Source organism: Sorex araneus, chromosome 3, assembly GCF_027595985.1.
Source record: "Sorex araneus isolate mSorAra2 chromosome 3, mSorAra2.pri, whole genome shotgun sequence".
Lineage (NCBI taxonomy): Eukaryota > Metazoa > Chordata > Mammalia > Eulipotyphla > Soricidae > Sorex > Sorex araneus.
This window is the reverse complement of record NC_073304.1, coordinates 187,268,375-187,282,550: the sequence shown is the minus strand read 5'-3', so window position 1 is coordinate 187,282,550 and position 14,176 is coordinate 187,268,375. Positions and strand designations below refer to the sequence as shown.

Here is a 14,176-nt window from a genome sequence, read left to right as displayed (position 1 = left end):
GGGCTAGTCGATTCTAGACTTCTGCTTTCACAAACAGTGCTATAGTAAATTTCTATACACATGCCGTTATATATATGTATAGATCGATAGATATAGATCGATACTGATATAGATATTGGGGAAGGCACATCTGGAGATGCCTAGGGGTTATTCCTAACTTTTCCCTCATAAAGAACTCCTAGCAGTGTTCAAGGGGTCATATGTGATGTCACGGATCAAACCTGGCAAACACCCTACCCACTGTACTATGACTCTGACCCCTATGCCATTTTATATTTTTAATAGTGTATCTTGGAATAAAATTAGGATTACTATGCCACAGTCTTAGTGTATATGAAGTTCTGTTAGATAAAGTTAGCTCTCCATCCACAGAATTCGCATCATTTCACAATGTTTTCCCCTACTTTTTGTACTGGGGATGCTGTCATGTCACCTTCTCTTTTAGAACTATTTTTTCAAATTCTGAGAGTCCTACTGCCAAAACATGTCAGCTGTCAATTGTACCTGTGAACTGCCATTAGATGAAGGAAAGTGCCTTGGTCAAAGGTCATGCTCCTCAACTGCCAGGGCAGCCTGCATTCATGACTGATGTTGAGTGTAACTGCATTCATGACTGATGTTGAGTGTAACTGCTTCCAGTTCAGCTTCCAGCCAACCCTGAAGATCCATTTCAACTTCACTGATACCTGTTCAATGCTTTTTTTTTTTTTTTTTTTGTCTTTTAGGTCACACCTGGCAGTGTGTGTGGGATATTCCAGGCTCTAAGCTCAGGGGGTCGATCCCAATGTTGCTCAGGACTGTGTAGTGCAAGGTATCACACCTAAGCTTCCGGTATCCATACCATGCACACACCTTGCTGAGGTTATTTTTCCAGACCTTAACTGTCTTTTACATCCTAATTTTGCTGAACTACATTTCTTAAAGTTTCTCTTTTTTTTTGCATTTCAATAATTTTATTGAAAGGTAGATGCCTTACCAAAAACACAATGGTAGTTGGTTAAAGTTATTGCTACTGACTCAAAATTAGCCCTGTTGGAGTCCAAATATCAAAATACATGAACCTCTTGGAAAAACTGAAAAGTCACCCACAGAATATGGTTTCACAACAGTCATAAGCTGGTTCTTTGGTTTTTCTGTTTTTCTTCCCAGCACATAATTATCCATAACATGATGTCAAAACTGGTTACAGACAGCGTGTGTGGCTATCCGTGGCAGTAAATAGCAGTTTGCAATGCTTGTAACATTGTCAATCTTCTTCTATCTACTGACCTATTAGAATACTACCTAAGTAACCCTATCATCAGGAAAATGCCTCTTCTCTTAAAATCATTTTGGCACAATAGCAGCAATTAGTGAAAGTATATTCTCTTTTAGTCAAAATTCTAAATTAAGAGCGGTGGAAGAGTTTTATTTAAAAAACTTTAGCAAAAACTGCTGGAGTGTTGTTAAATCAGCATGCTTTTTTTCAATGAAGTTATTTTTGAGTTACAAATAAAAAGTTTCTCAATAAGGACTAGTCTGAAGCAGTATATTTTATATGATAGAAACATTACCCGTTTTCTAGGAAAATAATTTTTTAAATGTCATATGCCAAAATGACTGTAATTTTTCTTTACATAAAATGCCCTCAAATCTAAATGTAACTCTGATGTAGCTCCATACCTCTGGATTATCTTAACATTATGGGTACCAAGAAACCAAAAATATGGAACACTTCATGAATTTGTGTGTTATCCTTGTGCAGGGGCCATGCTAATCTTCTCTGTATCATTCCAATTTCAGTATACGTGCTGCTGAAGCAAGCACTCTTAGTTTCTTAACTTGCTGTATATGCATTGTACATGCAACTGGCCTTGAATATCATAATGTTGTCTTTAACAACTAACAATCTTTAGATGGTTATCTTTCAAAACTCAAGAACAACTCTTATAAGCAGCTCACCTGGGACAGACATATAGGTGCCTTACATGCAGGCAACACCAGTTCTAATCCCTGGCACAGCATACAGTCCCTGGAGCACCATCAGGAGTAATCCCTAAGCACAATCGAATATGGTCCAATGTCCATCCCACTCCCATCCAAAAGAAGACCACCTGAGGGCTGGTGAGATTCTACAAACTTATAGGTGATCCCAGATGGATCACCAACATCACTTATGGTCCCCCAAGCACTGCCAGATACCAAGCACAGAGCTAGGAATAGACCCTGAACATAAAAGATATGGCCAACCACTATATCCCCACTCTGCAGTGAAAGCCCATATGGCCATCTGAGACACGGCTGCCTCTTATCACATTTCCAGGTCTAAGAGCTATCATACACTATTGCACTAACTTGGTTTCAGTTCTGATTTCCCCAATTTAGGATGTTACTGTTGCCTGGTCTTTTCATTTAACAACGCGATACCAGTGTATACTATGGTTGACTCATACTTGGATAAGGCTTAATTAACACAAATTGCATCATCAGCAAGTTTTTGGTCTGAGTATCTTATTATAAAATTATTCTATCCTGTTACATATTTTTCTAATGAACTTTCTCAGATACTTTTCCAGATATCAGACTTGGCACTTGTATACTATTTCTGGAGGAGCTGGGGTACACAGTTTAAACAGATATTACTACTTCTTTTGGAAATCTTTTCAGAGTCTGGATGTATTTCTGACTACAGCAGAACATCTGAAAACTATTTCCTGAAATATAAAGACTCATTCAAACTTTCGGGTTATGCTTACAACACTTCATGAAATAATTCTGTAGAATTATGTGACATTAGCTTTTTAGGTCCTTTTTAGGTTTTCAGAACCTTTTTAGGTTCTACCCAGAACCCCACCCCACCCCACAAGACAGGAATGTTAGTTATGGATATAGAACATACTGTCTGCCCTCTCTGCTCCATGTTTACTTTTGCTAGTCCACCTTCAAGAAAATGGGTCTGGGTACCCAAACCACAATAACAAACTTAAAACATGCCTGGGGGGAAGAAGGGACCTGGGACACTGCTGGTGGGACTGATGTTGGAACACTGCATGCCTGAAACTCTATTATGAACAATTTTTGGAAATCACAGTGCCTTAATAAAAAAAATACATAATTTTAAAAGAAAAAAGAAAATGGTTCTGGGGTGGTGAAAATACAGTACGTATATTGACAGCACACTTGCCCTAGTTGTGCGAGGCCTTAGTTTCGATCCCTGACAGTACAGGGTCCCCCCCAAGCACTGCCAGGAGTGACCCCTGGGCATCATTGGGGATGTGGCCCAAACACCTCACCTCCCACCCAAAAGAAAATGGATCTGGTAGGAAAAGTAGTTTAAAAGGAAATTCTCAGTCTTATTCTATTTTTGCTCAGGGTTCATGTTTTGTTAAATATTACTGAGGTCTTAGAGGAAAAAGTCATTGACAACTAGAAGTCATTAACAATTCAAGATTCTTAGCAGAACTCACAAATCTCATGTTTCCCCCATGAACTCAAGGCTTATTCCTGGCTCTGCGTTCAGGGATCACTCCTGGTGGTGCTCAGGGATCCTTATGGGATGCCTGGATCACACCTGAGTTGGTAGCATGCAAGGCAAGAGCCCTACCTGCTGTACTATCACTTGGGTCCCCAAATGCAAAGTTGAAACTGAACCATTAACATTTAATACAGTGAATTTTAGGTTGTTGTTGTTGTTTTCTTTTTGGGAAGGGGGTAGAAGAAAGGGGGATGGTGGTGAACCACACCCACTAGCATTCAGAGGCTCTTCTTGCTCTGTTCAAGAGTGACCCCTGGTCAGGGGGATTTTATGTGGTACAGGGGGATTTGAATCAGGGTTGGCTGGATACAATGCAAGTGCCATAACCCCCACACAAATCTCTCTGGTCCTGGTATTTTAGAATTTTTTATTAATCAATATTGGTAACTTAGGTATAAAATAGAATATATATTTACCTTCATGTAATTCTTTCCTCAGTTTCTCAGCATCCTCCTGTAAAACTGATTTTTGAGTATTTAAAACTGCTACATACATCTCTAGATCAGTCCTACAAGATTTCTCAGCTTCCAGATAATGATTCAGTTCTTTAACCTGAAACAAGATATGATTCCATTAAACTAATAACAATTTATATTTGTATATTTGTTATAAAATTTAACATTTATAATTTTCATTATAAAATATACATTAAAGGAAAATAACACGCATTTTACCCATAACCATATCACTAGAATAACATATAGTTGACATTATACTTAACAGTACTGCACCTTTGAGAAAAGGTAAATCCAATCTGTATTTCCAGAGCAACTTACACATCTGTTCATTTTAACTGCATCCCCAGTAACACCATGCTGCCCTTTTTTTAAAAAAAGTTATTACATCCTGGGGCTGGAGTGACCATACAGCAGATAGGGCACTTGCCTTACACGCCCCCAAACTGGGTTCAATTCCTGACACCCATATGGTTCTCAAGAACTGCCAGGAGTGATGCCTGAGCACAGAGTCAGAAATAAGCCCTGAGCACATTGGGTGTGGCCCCAAGTCCAAAAATAGAAAATAAACTTTGTTACTTTCTATATATAAAAATGGTCCACATGACTGTAAATTTGCTCTTCTTTGATACCTAGGGAGGAATATCCAAATGCCCTAAATTTATGTAAGAAGATATTTTTACAAGCACATGATAAAAATAAAATTACTGGTTTCATAATAAATACAAATTCAAAAGGTACATATACTTTTTAAAAAAAATCACACATTTAAAAAAATACTGTTGGTTGAACAATTATAAAATTTAAACAACCAGTAGTGTCTAAAATCTTTATGACCCAATAATGCACTCTTGCCTCCCAAACATGGCTACAGAATCCATTTTGTTATGCTCTCCTTGGAAGGGGGGACACACCCAGTAGTGCTGTCTCAGTCTGGCTGTGCTCAGTTGGGAGTGATCCCTCACAGTGCTCGGGGGACCATTTGTGGTGCCAGGGATCAAACCAGGGTCAGCAGCATACAAGTCTTTTCTCCTGTACTATTTCTCCAGCCCTTCTTCATGCTCCTCACACATTACATTTTCCATCCAAAATATATGCTTAATTTTTAGCTTATTAGATACTTGTAATTCACTTTCTCATTTGAGATCATTTTCATCCCATTCATCTCCCCACTTATTCCAATGTAAAATAGCTAGTTTATCTGTTCCACTTATCTTTACTACTAGATCATTAGTATATTAATACTGGTCAATCACTAAAACTATATTTAAGACGCCAACTGATGCTTCATTGGAGGCTTTCAACAAATCAGAAAGATACTAGCCAGACATGACAAAGTGCCTACTGTTGTGCCAGAGAAATAATATAAGATTTAAGGCAACTGCCTTGCATGAGGCTAACACCTCAACCTAACACAGAGCTGGGAATAGCTCTTCCCCCATACCCACAACTCCATACCACAGCACTGCCAGATATGGTACAACTCCACCTTCATCCTGAAATGCTGACCACTGTGGTATTTCCTTTTGCCAGGAGAGGGTAGCAGTTCAGTTGAGACTAATAGTAAAAGATGAAAATAGGACCAGAGAGATAGTATAGCAATAAGTACCGCAGTAAGGAGCTGATCCATTCCATCTCCAGCACCATACATGGTCCCCTGAGTAACGCCAGGAGGAATCCCTGGACATAGCCAGGAGTAAACTCTGATGGCTGCTGGATGTGTCCCACTCCCCTCCCCCTAACCACCAAAAGAACAAATAGAAGTGGGGACAAACCACTAAAAGCTACCTTTAATTTTAAAAAAAGAAAAAAAGAAAAGAAAAGACATATCCACTTCTACGCAGGAGGAAATAAAGAGAAACAAAAGTACTGAAAACCAAAAATAATCAACTAGGGATGTAATCTGACAATAGCAGCTGAAACTAAACCATTATACAAATTCCAGGGTGATGTAACAAATCAGCACTCTAAGATTTATAATCTGGTTAAAGTAAAATGGCTACTATCTCCCTGATTTCTAGTGAGGAAGAATTTTCCCATTCCCTGACTACTCTGGGTTGCTTCAGATGTGAATTCTTCTTCATACACCTTTTCTATTGGGCCTTTGGTCAATTACATCCTTAACATTTTAAAAAATTAATCTTGGATACTATAAAAAATTTTATGAGAAACAATACATTCTCATACTCTACAGCTTCTCTCTTCATCTACTTTTTGTCTTTCTACAACACTTGAGAGTGCTCATGTGTTACTCCCAGTCTGTGCTCAGGGTTGCTTCTGCCTCTGCTTGGGGAAACCACACTACGTCAGAGATAGTAAATTCAGGCCTTCCACATGCAAAGCAAATGCACAAGCAGCACAGCTGTTGACCTCTCTTTCCAGTCCTCTTGTCAACTTTTTACAGTATTTTTAGTTAAGAAAGTTTTATTTATGTATTTATTTTCAGTTTGGGGGCCATACACAGCAGTGCTCAGGGCTTACCCCTGACTCTGCACTCAGGAGTCACTCCTCGAAGACTAGGGGAACCAAATATGAGATGCTAGGGACAAGCCCAGGGGGGCCACATTCAAGGCAAATACCCTACCCACCGTACTATTGCTCAGATCCATATTTTATTTTTATTTGGGTGGCAGTTTCGGTCACACCCAGCAAATCTTCAGGGTTACTCCCAGGATGTGTGATGAGGGATTGCTCCTAGAGCTGTGCAAAGAGGAACCATCTAGTGTTACAGTGCTAGGGATTGAACCAGGGGAACCAGGGTCCACAGTTTCATATATAGAGAATAGATATATACCTACATATATGTGTGTATATATATATGTATATATATATATATATAAAATTTTGGGGGGGGGGAATTTGGGGACACATATGCTGATGCTCAGGGCTTACTCCCATCTCTATGCTCAGGGATCACTCCTGGCAGTGCTCAGGAGACTATATGCAGCACTGGGGATCCAACCATAGCCAGATGCATGCAAGGCAAGCACCATAACCTCCATATTGTGTCTCTGACCCTGAGTTTGTTTCCTTTCTTTTTTGTTTTGGGGCCACACCCAGAGGTTATGTGGGCTCACTCCTGATAATGCTCAGAGAACCATATGCAGCGCCAGGGCCCAAACAATAGTTCACTGCATGCAAGACAAGCACCTTAACCCTATACTCACTCATTCATATTTTAATGAAGAAAATTAACTAAGCCTCTTTCATAATCAATATTTTTGTCTTATTTTAAAAATATTTTTGTAGGGTCAGAGAGAATGTACAGTTGGCAAAGCAGTTCCTTACATGCAGGTTCAATCCCTAACACCAAATAATGTCTCCTGAGTATCACCAAGCGTGAACCCTGAACACAGAACCAGGATTAATCCCTGAGCACTGATGGATGTGGCCCAAAAATCAAACCAAACAAATAAAAAATGTCCTTGTAACCCAAATAATATACTCTTTTTAAGACTGACTTTTCATTTTTAAGTTTTATTTTGTTTTGGGGCCACACCCCGCAGTGTTCAGGGCTTACTCCTGACTCTGTGCTCAGGGAATACTCCTGGAAGTGCTCAGGGACTAAATGGGGTGCTGAGGATTAAACCCCAGTTGGCTGCATGTTAGGCAAGTGCCCTACCCACTGTAGTATCTCTCCAAAACTAGAAAAACTAATCTCACTTTATTCTATACTTAATAATCAGCTAAAAAGCATTTCCCCCCACAAAACAATCTATTCTCTTTCCACTAAAGTGTGTAATGCTGGGCTGGAGCGATAGCACAGCGTGTAGAGCATTTGCCTTGCACTTGGACAACCCAGGTTTGTTTCCCAGCATCCCATATGGTCCCTCAAGCACCTTCAGGAATAATTCCTGAGTGCATGAGCCAGGAGTAACCCCTGAGCATCTCCGGGTGTGACCCAAAAAGCAGAAAAAAAAAAGTGTGTGATGCCACCTGTGATATACTGAATTTCTGTAAATACGAATCTATAGATTCTTTATTCTGCTTCATTAATTTACTTGTTTACCCATAAGCAAAGTATGAATTATCTTAATTTATTTAAGTTATAATTTTAAAGTTACTCTTAACTTTTTCAAGTTTTAATATCTTCGAAGTAAGATAACTCTATCCAGCTTATCTTCATCAAAATTTTGCTGGATGTGTTTTTGTTCCTTAGCTTGTCTATAAAAATTTTAGAATCTTCTCATTAAATTTCTTAGTAAAACCTGTTGAATTTGAAAAAATCTGAATCAATGTTAATTTGGGGATACACTGTCTGCTTTATGATTTAATTCAGGAACACACAAGTATTAAGGTCTTCATTTATGGGGGCAGAGTACAGTTGGTGGGGTGCTTGCCTTGCATGTGGCCAGCCTGGTTTCGATCCCTAGCACCCCATATGGTGCCCCAGCCCAACAGGAGTGATCCCTGAGCACTGCCAGGTGTGGTGAAAAAAGGGGAAACAAAGTCTTCATTTATAATAAACTTTAAATGGTCTTCTTTGTTTAGATAACTTTTTTTCCTTTGTAGTGCTGGGGATAGAAACTAAGGCCTCACAAAGTAAGTACTCTACCACTGAGTCACACCCCCAGCCTATTTAGATGTTTTTAAGTGACTCATTCATATAAATGCTTTTGCTGCTGTGATTGGGATCTTTTTCTCCTATAGTGCTCATTGGATTACTCTTGGCAGTGATCAGGAGACTATATGTGGTGTGGAAGATCAAACATGGGTTGAGTGCAAGCAAGGCAAATGCCCTACCTACTATATTATCTCTCCAGCCCCTATACGTTGATCTTCCTCTAACAAATTTCCTAAAATTTTATGAGTTCTAATATTTGAGCATTTATTCTCCTTTCTTTATAGGCAATCCAGCCAGTTTTATTACTTTCTTTCCAGTTCTTAGTCCTCCCTTATCTTGTCATGATGCATTGTCTGGAACCACAAAACAACCTGAATCAAATCAATAAACATAATCTCTATATATTGTTCCTGTCATTAATGTTCCTACAACTAAGGCTGACAAACTTTAATCACTAATTAGAATATTTACTAAAGGTTTGATAAAGAGGCCTATATTAATTTACTGTATGTTTAGATTCAGCAAACGCTTTTCTGATGGAAAAAAGCTGCATCAATAAAAACAGTGAATTAAACATTAATATATTATTTTCCCCCAGTCATTTTATGTAGGTATTTAACAATAAATAGCTAAAGGTTTTCTACTGAAAGGTAGTTTATCTGCTCTTAAATTCCTGGGAATATATCCCTCTAGGTCATGGTACTTCTTTTCTTTTTTAAACTGTTCTGTTGACAATTTTTGTGTCTGTATTTGCAAGATCTCTAATTTTCTTTTCTTTACTGTTTCTCTGTGTGTTTATTTATAATATAGCTATATCAAATCTCATAAGATAAAATGGTAAATTTTCCCTCTTTTTCTATTCTTTATCAAAGTTGGTCAAATGTAAGAATCTTGGGTGAGGATTATGAATGGAACATTCTGTGGCACTAGAGACTGGACTTATGTTTTCATGCTTTGAAGACAAGTGCTTCAGTTTCTGAGCTATCTCCTACTTCCACACAAACTTTATCTTGAAACTTTTTTCTCTTTGGTTTTTGTGCCAAACCCAGAGGTGCTCAGGGATTACATCTGGCTCTGAACTTAGGGATCACTCCTTGTAGAGCTCAAGGAACCATATGGGGTGCTGGGGATTGAACCTGGATCAGCTACATGAAAGGCAAACACCTTATCTGCTATACTATCTCTCCTGCCCAAAAGACTTTTTATTTTCAACTGTATCCCGCAGTTTTAAGTCAGTGTATCTCTTGTAAATAACAGGAGGTGAAATTTTTTTAAATCTTACTTCATTTTGAACAGAGGAAAGGTGCTTGCCTTGCATGCAATAGACCCTGGTTCAACCCCTAGCACCTCCAGTACTGACTGCTGAGAACAGAATCAGGAGTACGCCCTGAGCAATGGAGGATGTAGCCCAAAAATAAAGACAAAAAAATCTCATCTCTTTTTGTAGGCCATTATCAATTTTCATTAGAATTATTGATATATTCCCATGTCTCCATTCTTCCATTTCTGTACTACTACTTTTTAAAAAATATTTTCCACTTTCTTTCCATTATTAACTATTTTTACATTCTCTTTGTATTTCTTCTATCTTTATGGTTAACAAATCTAGACATGCCATAACTCTATAAACATTAAATTAATTCTGGGACTGGTTTCAGCAAAGTTGACTCTAAACAGAATTACTTTATAAGACAATGAGTAAAATCAGATCTCATTTTGATAATGAACACTAACCTTATAGCAAGGTTAAAGTAACACTATCTATTATAGTTATTTCAAATATACTGAAGACAGAGTGATCAAGTTTTTTAATTTTAAAGAAAGTAAAGTTTAGTAACATGCATAGTTCAGTTTCTACCATCTAGATTCTAATTTTGTTCATGACATGACAGCAAAATTTTGGACTTTAAGCAAATAATAAAAAAACGCTTCACAACCTTTGAGGCCTCCAGCTCTTTAATCTTGTCTTCAGCCTCTGTCAATTTATCTTTCAAAGCTGCAATTTCCTTTTCCATCGGCATCACAACAGATCGAAGTTTTTCAGCATCTTCTTGGGCCTAAGGTTAAAGAAAGAATTAAATACTGCAACTTACTGACTTACTGCTTTTCTAAGCTTTAACGCATTTGCTTGTTAAAGTAAGTATAATAGAAACTTAGCATTTACAAAACTGAGCCTTGTCTTTTTTCTTCTTCAGGGGGTCATGTCCAAGAATGCTCAGAGTTTACTGCTGGCTCTTTCCTCAGTGATCGTTCCTACCAAGGCTGGGGGGTGTGGGATCAAACCCATGTCAGCTGGCATTCGAGACAAGCACCATACGTGCTGTAGTATCTCTCTAGCTCTAGAACCATGTCTAATTTTTAAGTGTTGTACAGGGATGTAGCTCGGCGGCACAGTACATGTTTTCATGTGTAAGTCCCCAAGTTTGTGTCCCCAGAATCACAAAAATAAAGAAAACATTTTTTAAAACGCTGTAACATTTTGTTAAGTCATAGTCATCACTTCCCCAGTAAAATAATTTGTGAGAAAAAAAAAATGATTTACTGACAAGTGTTACTTTTATATTTCATACTTCAGGAAATACTTATATACTTACAATTCTGGTTAGTGTGTGAAACCATAATTCCTTGTAAATAGTTAAAACACCAGTTATATTTCAACATTAAAAGCAGCAATAGCACAGCGGGAAGGGCATTTGCCTTGCATGCAGCCGACCCAGGTTCGATTCCCAGTATTCCATATGGTCCCCTGAGTACCACCAGGAGTAAGTCCTGAGGGCAGAACCAGGAGTAAGCTCCTGTGCATCGCTGGGTATGACCCAAAAAAGCAATAAATAAATACAGCAATATAGAGTGATATACGTAAGCAGGCAGACAGAAAAGGGCCCTTATGGAAATGAAATTCCTGGGAAATAATAAAACCAATAGCCCTGAGCCTGCAAAAGCCAACTTTGCAGAATCAAGAACTAAGGCCTGATATGACCTTCCTGGCACTGGTAACAGACCCAGAGAAGGCTGAACACTGCCCCCCAACCCCCCTCACCCTACTCCCAGAGAAGCTCCAGGAACAAAGGCCAGGAAAGGAATTTCAAAGAGGACCATGAACCACTCCCAACTTTGGCAACCACCCTAGCAATGGACTTTTTACCTAGGTAGAAGCCCCAGGTGGGGGCAGCTTGAAGAAACCCTATAAAATAGGCAACTTGAACAAAGGAAGGGTGCACATAAGCTGACCAAGCCCATGTGGTGCCCAAGCACATGTGTCACCCATAGCTCCCCTCTTGAGATGTATACTGGGCTCTCATCTCTAGAGAAGCCCACATTCTCCTCCTTGAGTGCATTACTCTCTCTCCCTTTGCTTTCCCTCCCTCCCCTTCCTAAAAAGCCCACAAAGAAAATCTGCTTTTACTTCACTGTTTACTTCTGAAATTCCTTTCTGTGAGAAAGACAAGGACCAAGAAACCCTGAATAAGGCCTAGGACTGACTTTCCTGCAAAAAACAATTCCTTGCTCCAGTCTGAGTCCACGGGTCTCCAAAAGATCAGGCTGTCCAAGAGGATGTCAAGTGTGGTTTGACAGCCACCTGGCGAGGCTGGTGAGGCTCTGGACCATGCTATGCAGGGGCATCATCGCAGACCTTATCAGTTCTAGCCTTCCCAGTTAATCCCAGGGTGGCAGACATGGATCAGGAGTAAGTGACCTTTTCTCTCCTCTCCACCTCACATAAGCCACCCTTGGGGGTCTACCAACTTCAGAGCTTGAGAAACAGTACAGGATAAGGACACTGCCTCCTGAGTCAAACTCCGGAGCACCATTGGATGTAGTCCCTAGTTACAGAGAAAGAAGTATGCCCTGAGCATCTCCAGATATTGCCCTAAAACCTAAAACTGAAAAAACACATTTTAAAAAAGAACAATTCATTTTCTAAATTATGAAAAAATTATGTTGCCATTAAAAGGCTACCATTCACATGCCAATGGGCTAAATGCACCAATTAAGAGACAGAGTAGCAGGATGGATTTAAATACGAAACCTAACATTCTACTAGGGGCTGGAGTGATAGCACAGCAGGTAGGGCATTTGCCCTGCACACGGCTGACCCACGTTCGATTCCTCTGCCTCCTCTCGGAGAGCCCAACAAGCTACTGAGAGTATCTCGCTCGCACTGCAGAGCCTGGCAAGCTACCTGTGGCATATTCGGTATGCCAAAAACAGTAACAAGTCTCACAATGGAGACGTTACTGGTGCCTGCTCGAGCAAATCAATGAGCAACGGGGTGACAGTGACAACAATCTACTGCCTGTAAGAAACACATTTAAATAGTCAGAGTAAATAGATTCAATGTGAAAGGTTAGAAGATAATGCTTCAAGCAAATAACCTCCTCAAAAAGGTTGAGGTGTTCATACTGGTATCAGAAGACACAGACTTCTGGCTCAAAAAGGTTATTAGAGACAGCGAGGTTAAATTATTGTGACCACGGGAATTATATATCAGGAAGAGCTCACACTCCTAAACATATATGCACCCAATGAGGGAACAGCAAAATACTTAAAAAAAAAACTGCTAATGCTTTTTTAAAAAAGACATTATAGCAGCACAACAGTAGTTGGAGACTTCAGCACTGCTCTGTTGCCTTTCCATAGATCAACTAGACTAAAGCTCATTAAGGAAATACTTGCTTTGAAGGAAAAACTGCGAGAGGAGTTGAGTGTGTGTGTGTGTATAGCTTTTCACTACTATATATATTATATGCATATTATATTATATATATGTGTATTATATACATATATATATATATGGCTTAAAGCACATGAGGCACTCTCCAAGAGAGGTCACAGGCTGGGACACAAAACATACGTCTACAGAGTCAAGAGGATAGATATCATAACAACTATCTATTCAGAATATGATGCTCTGAAATAGAAGTTAATCACAAACAAATGGAGAAACAACTCAAACAACCTGAAATTAAAGAACTGGTTAGCGAACAACCAGTGGATCAGAGAGGAAATCAAAAGATTACTGGAAACAAATGAAAATGAGGACACTACCTATCAGAACTTGTGGGATAAAGCAAAAGCAATGTTAAGGGGAAAGTTCATGGCATTCATCAGTGAGGAAGAGAAGAACACTAAACAATAATTTTTCTTTTATTAAAATGAAAATCAGAGGCTAGAGAGATAGTACAGCAGGTAGGGTACATCAAGGGTTGTTGGGTCTTATATATGTCCTCAAATATGTCTATTCTATTCCTATTAAAACGGATATATTGAACACTGAACTGCATGACTGGTGAAGTAACATCTTATGGGCAGAGACACTGATAGACTAATAGATTATAAAGAGTACTGCTTGCTGAAAACTTAACAAGTTGATCAGACCTCAGATATCTGGCATCTTAAACTCAAATCATAGCACCCACAAATCTTTAGGAACAATGGTGAAAGAAAGGATTTCACTTGCTCTGTCGGACAAGGACAGAAGTTCTGGCAAAATACGGAGCTCAAATAAACCTTCAAGCCTCACCAATGAGGAAGTCAAATCAATGCTCCATATAATGGCCATGGAACTAATGCAATCACTGAAAGAAAAATTCAACCAACTTAAAGATGAACTGATTCAGGGTATCAAAGAGTCCGTATGAA

The 14,176-nt window shown here is 39.0% G+C and overlaps 1 protein-coding gene and 1 non-coding gene across 2 annotated transcripts in view; both read right to left on the bottom strand.

Annotated features, from left to right (window-relative positions):
- The window catches only part of RABEP1 (rabaptin, RAB GTPase binding effector protein 1), a 116,985-nt gene that overhangs the window by 47,277 nt on the left and 55,532 nt on the right, over positions 1 to 14,176 (bottom strand). The window contains exons 5-6 of the mRNA XM_055133825.1: positions 10,471 to 10,590; positions 3,931 to 4,066 (exon numbers count right to left, since the gene is read on the bottom strand). Coding sequence (XP_054989800.1) covers positions 3,931 to 4,066; positions 10,471 to 10,590 — 256 coding nt within the window. The remainder of the gene's footprint in view (positions 1 to 3,930; positions 4,067 to 10,470; positions 10,591 to 14,176) is intronic.
- Positions 1,700 to 1,806, bottom strand: LOC129403819 (U6 spliceosomal RNA). The gene has a single exon (XR_008629480.1). It is a non-coding gene; the product is annotated as a U6 spliceosomal RNA (small nuclear RNA).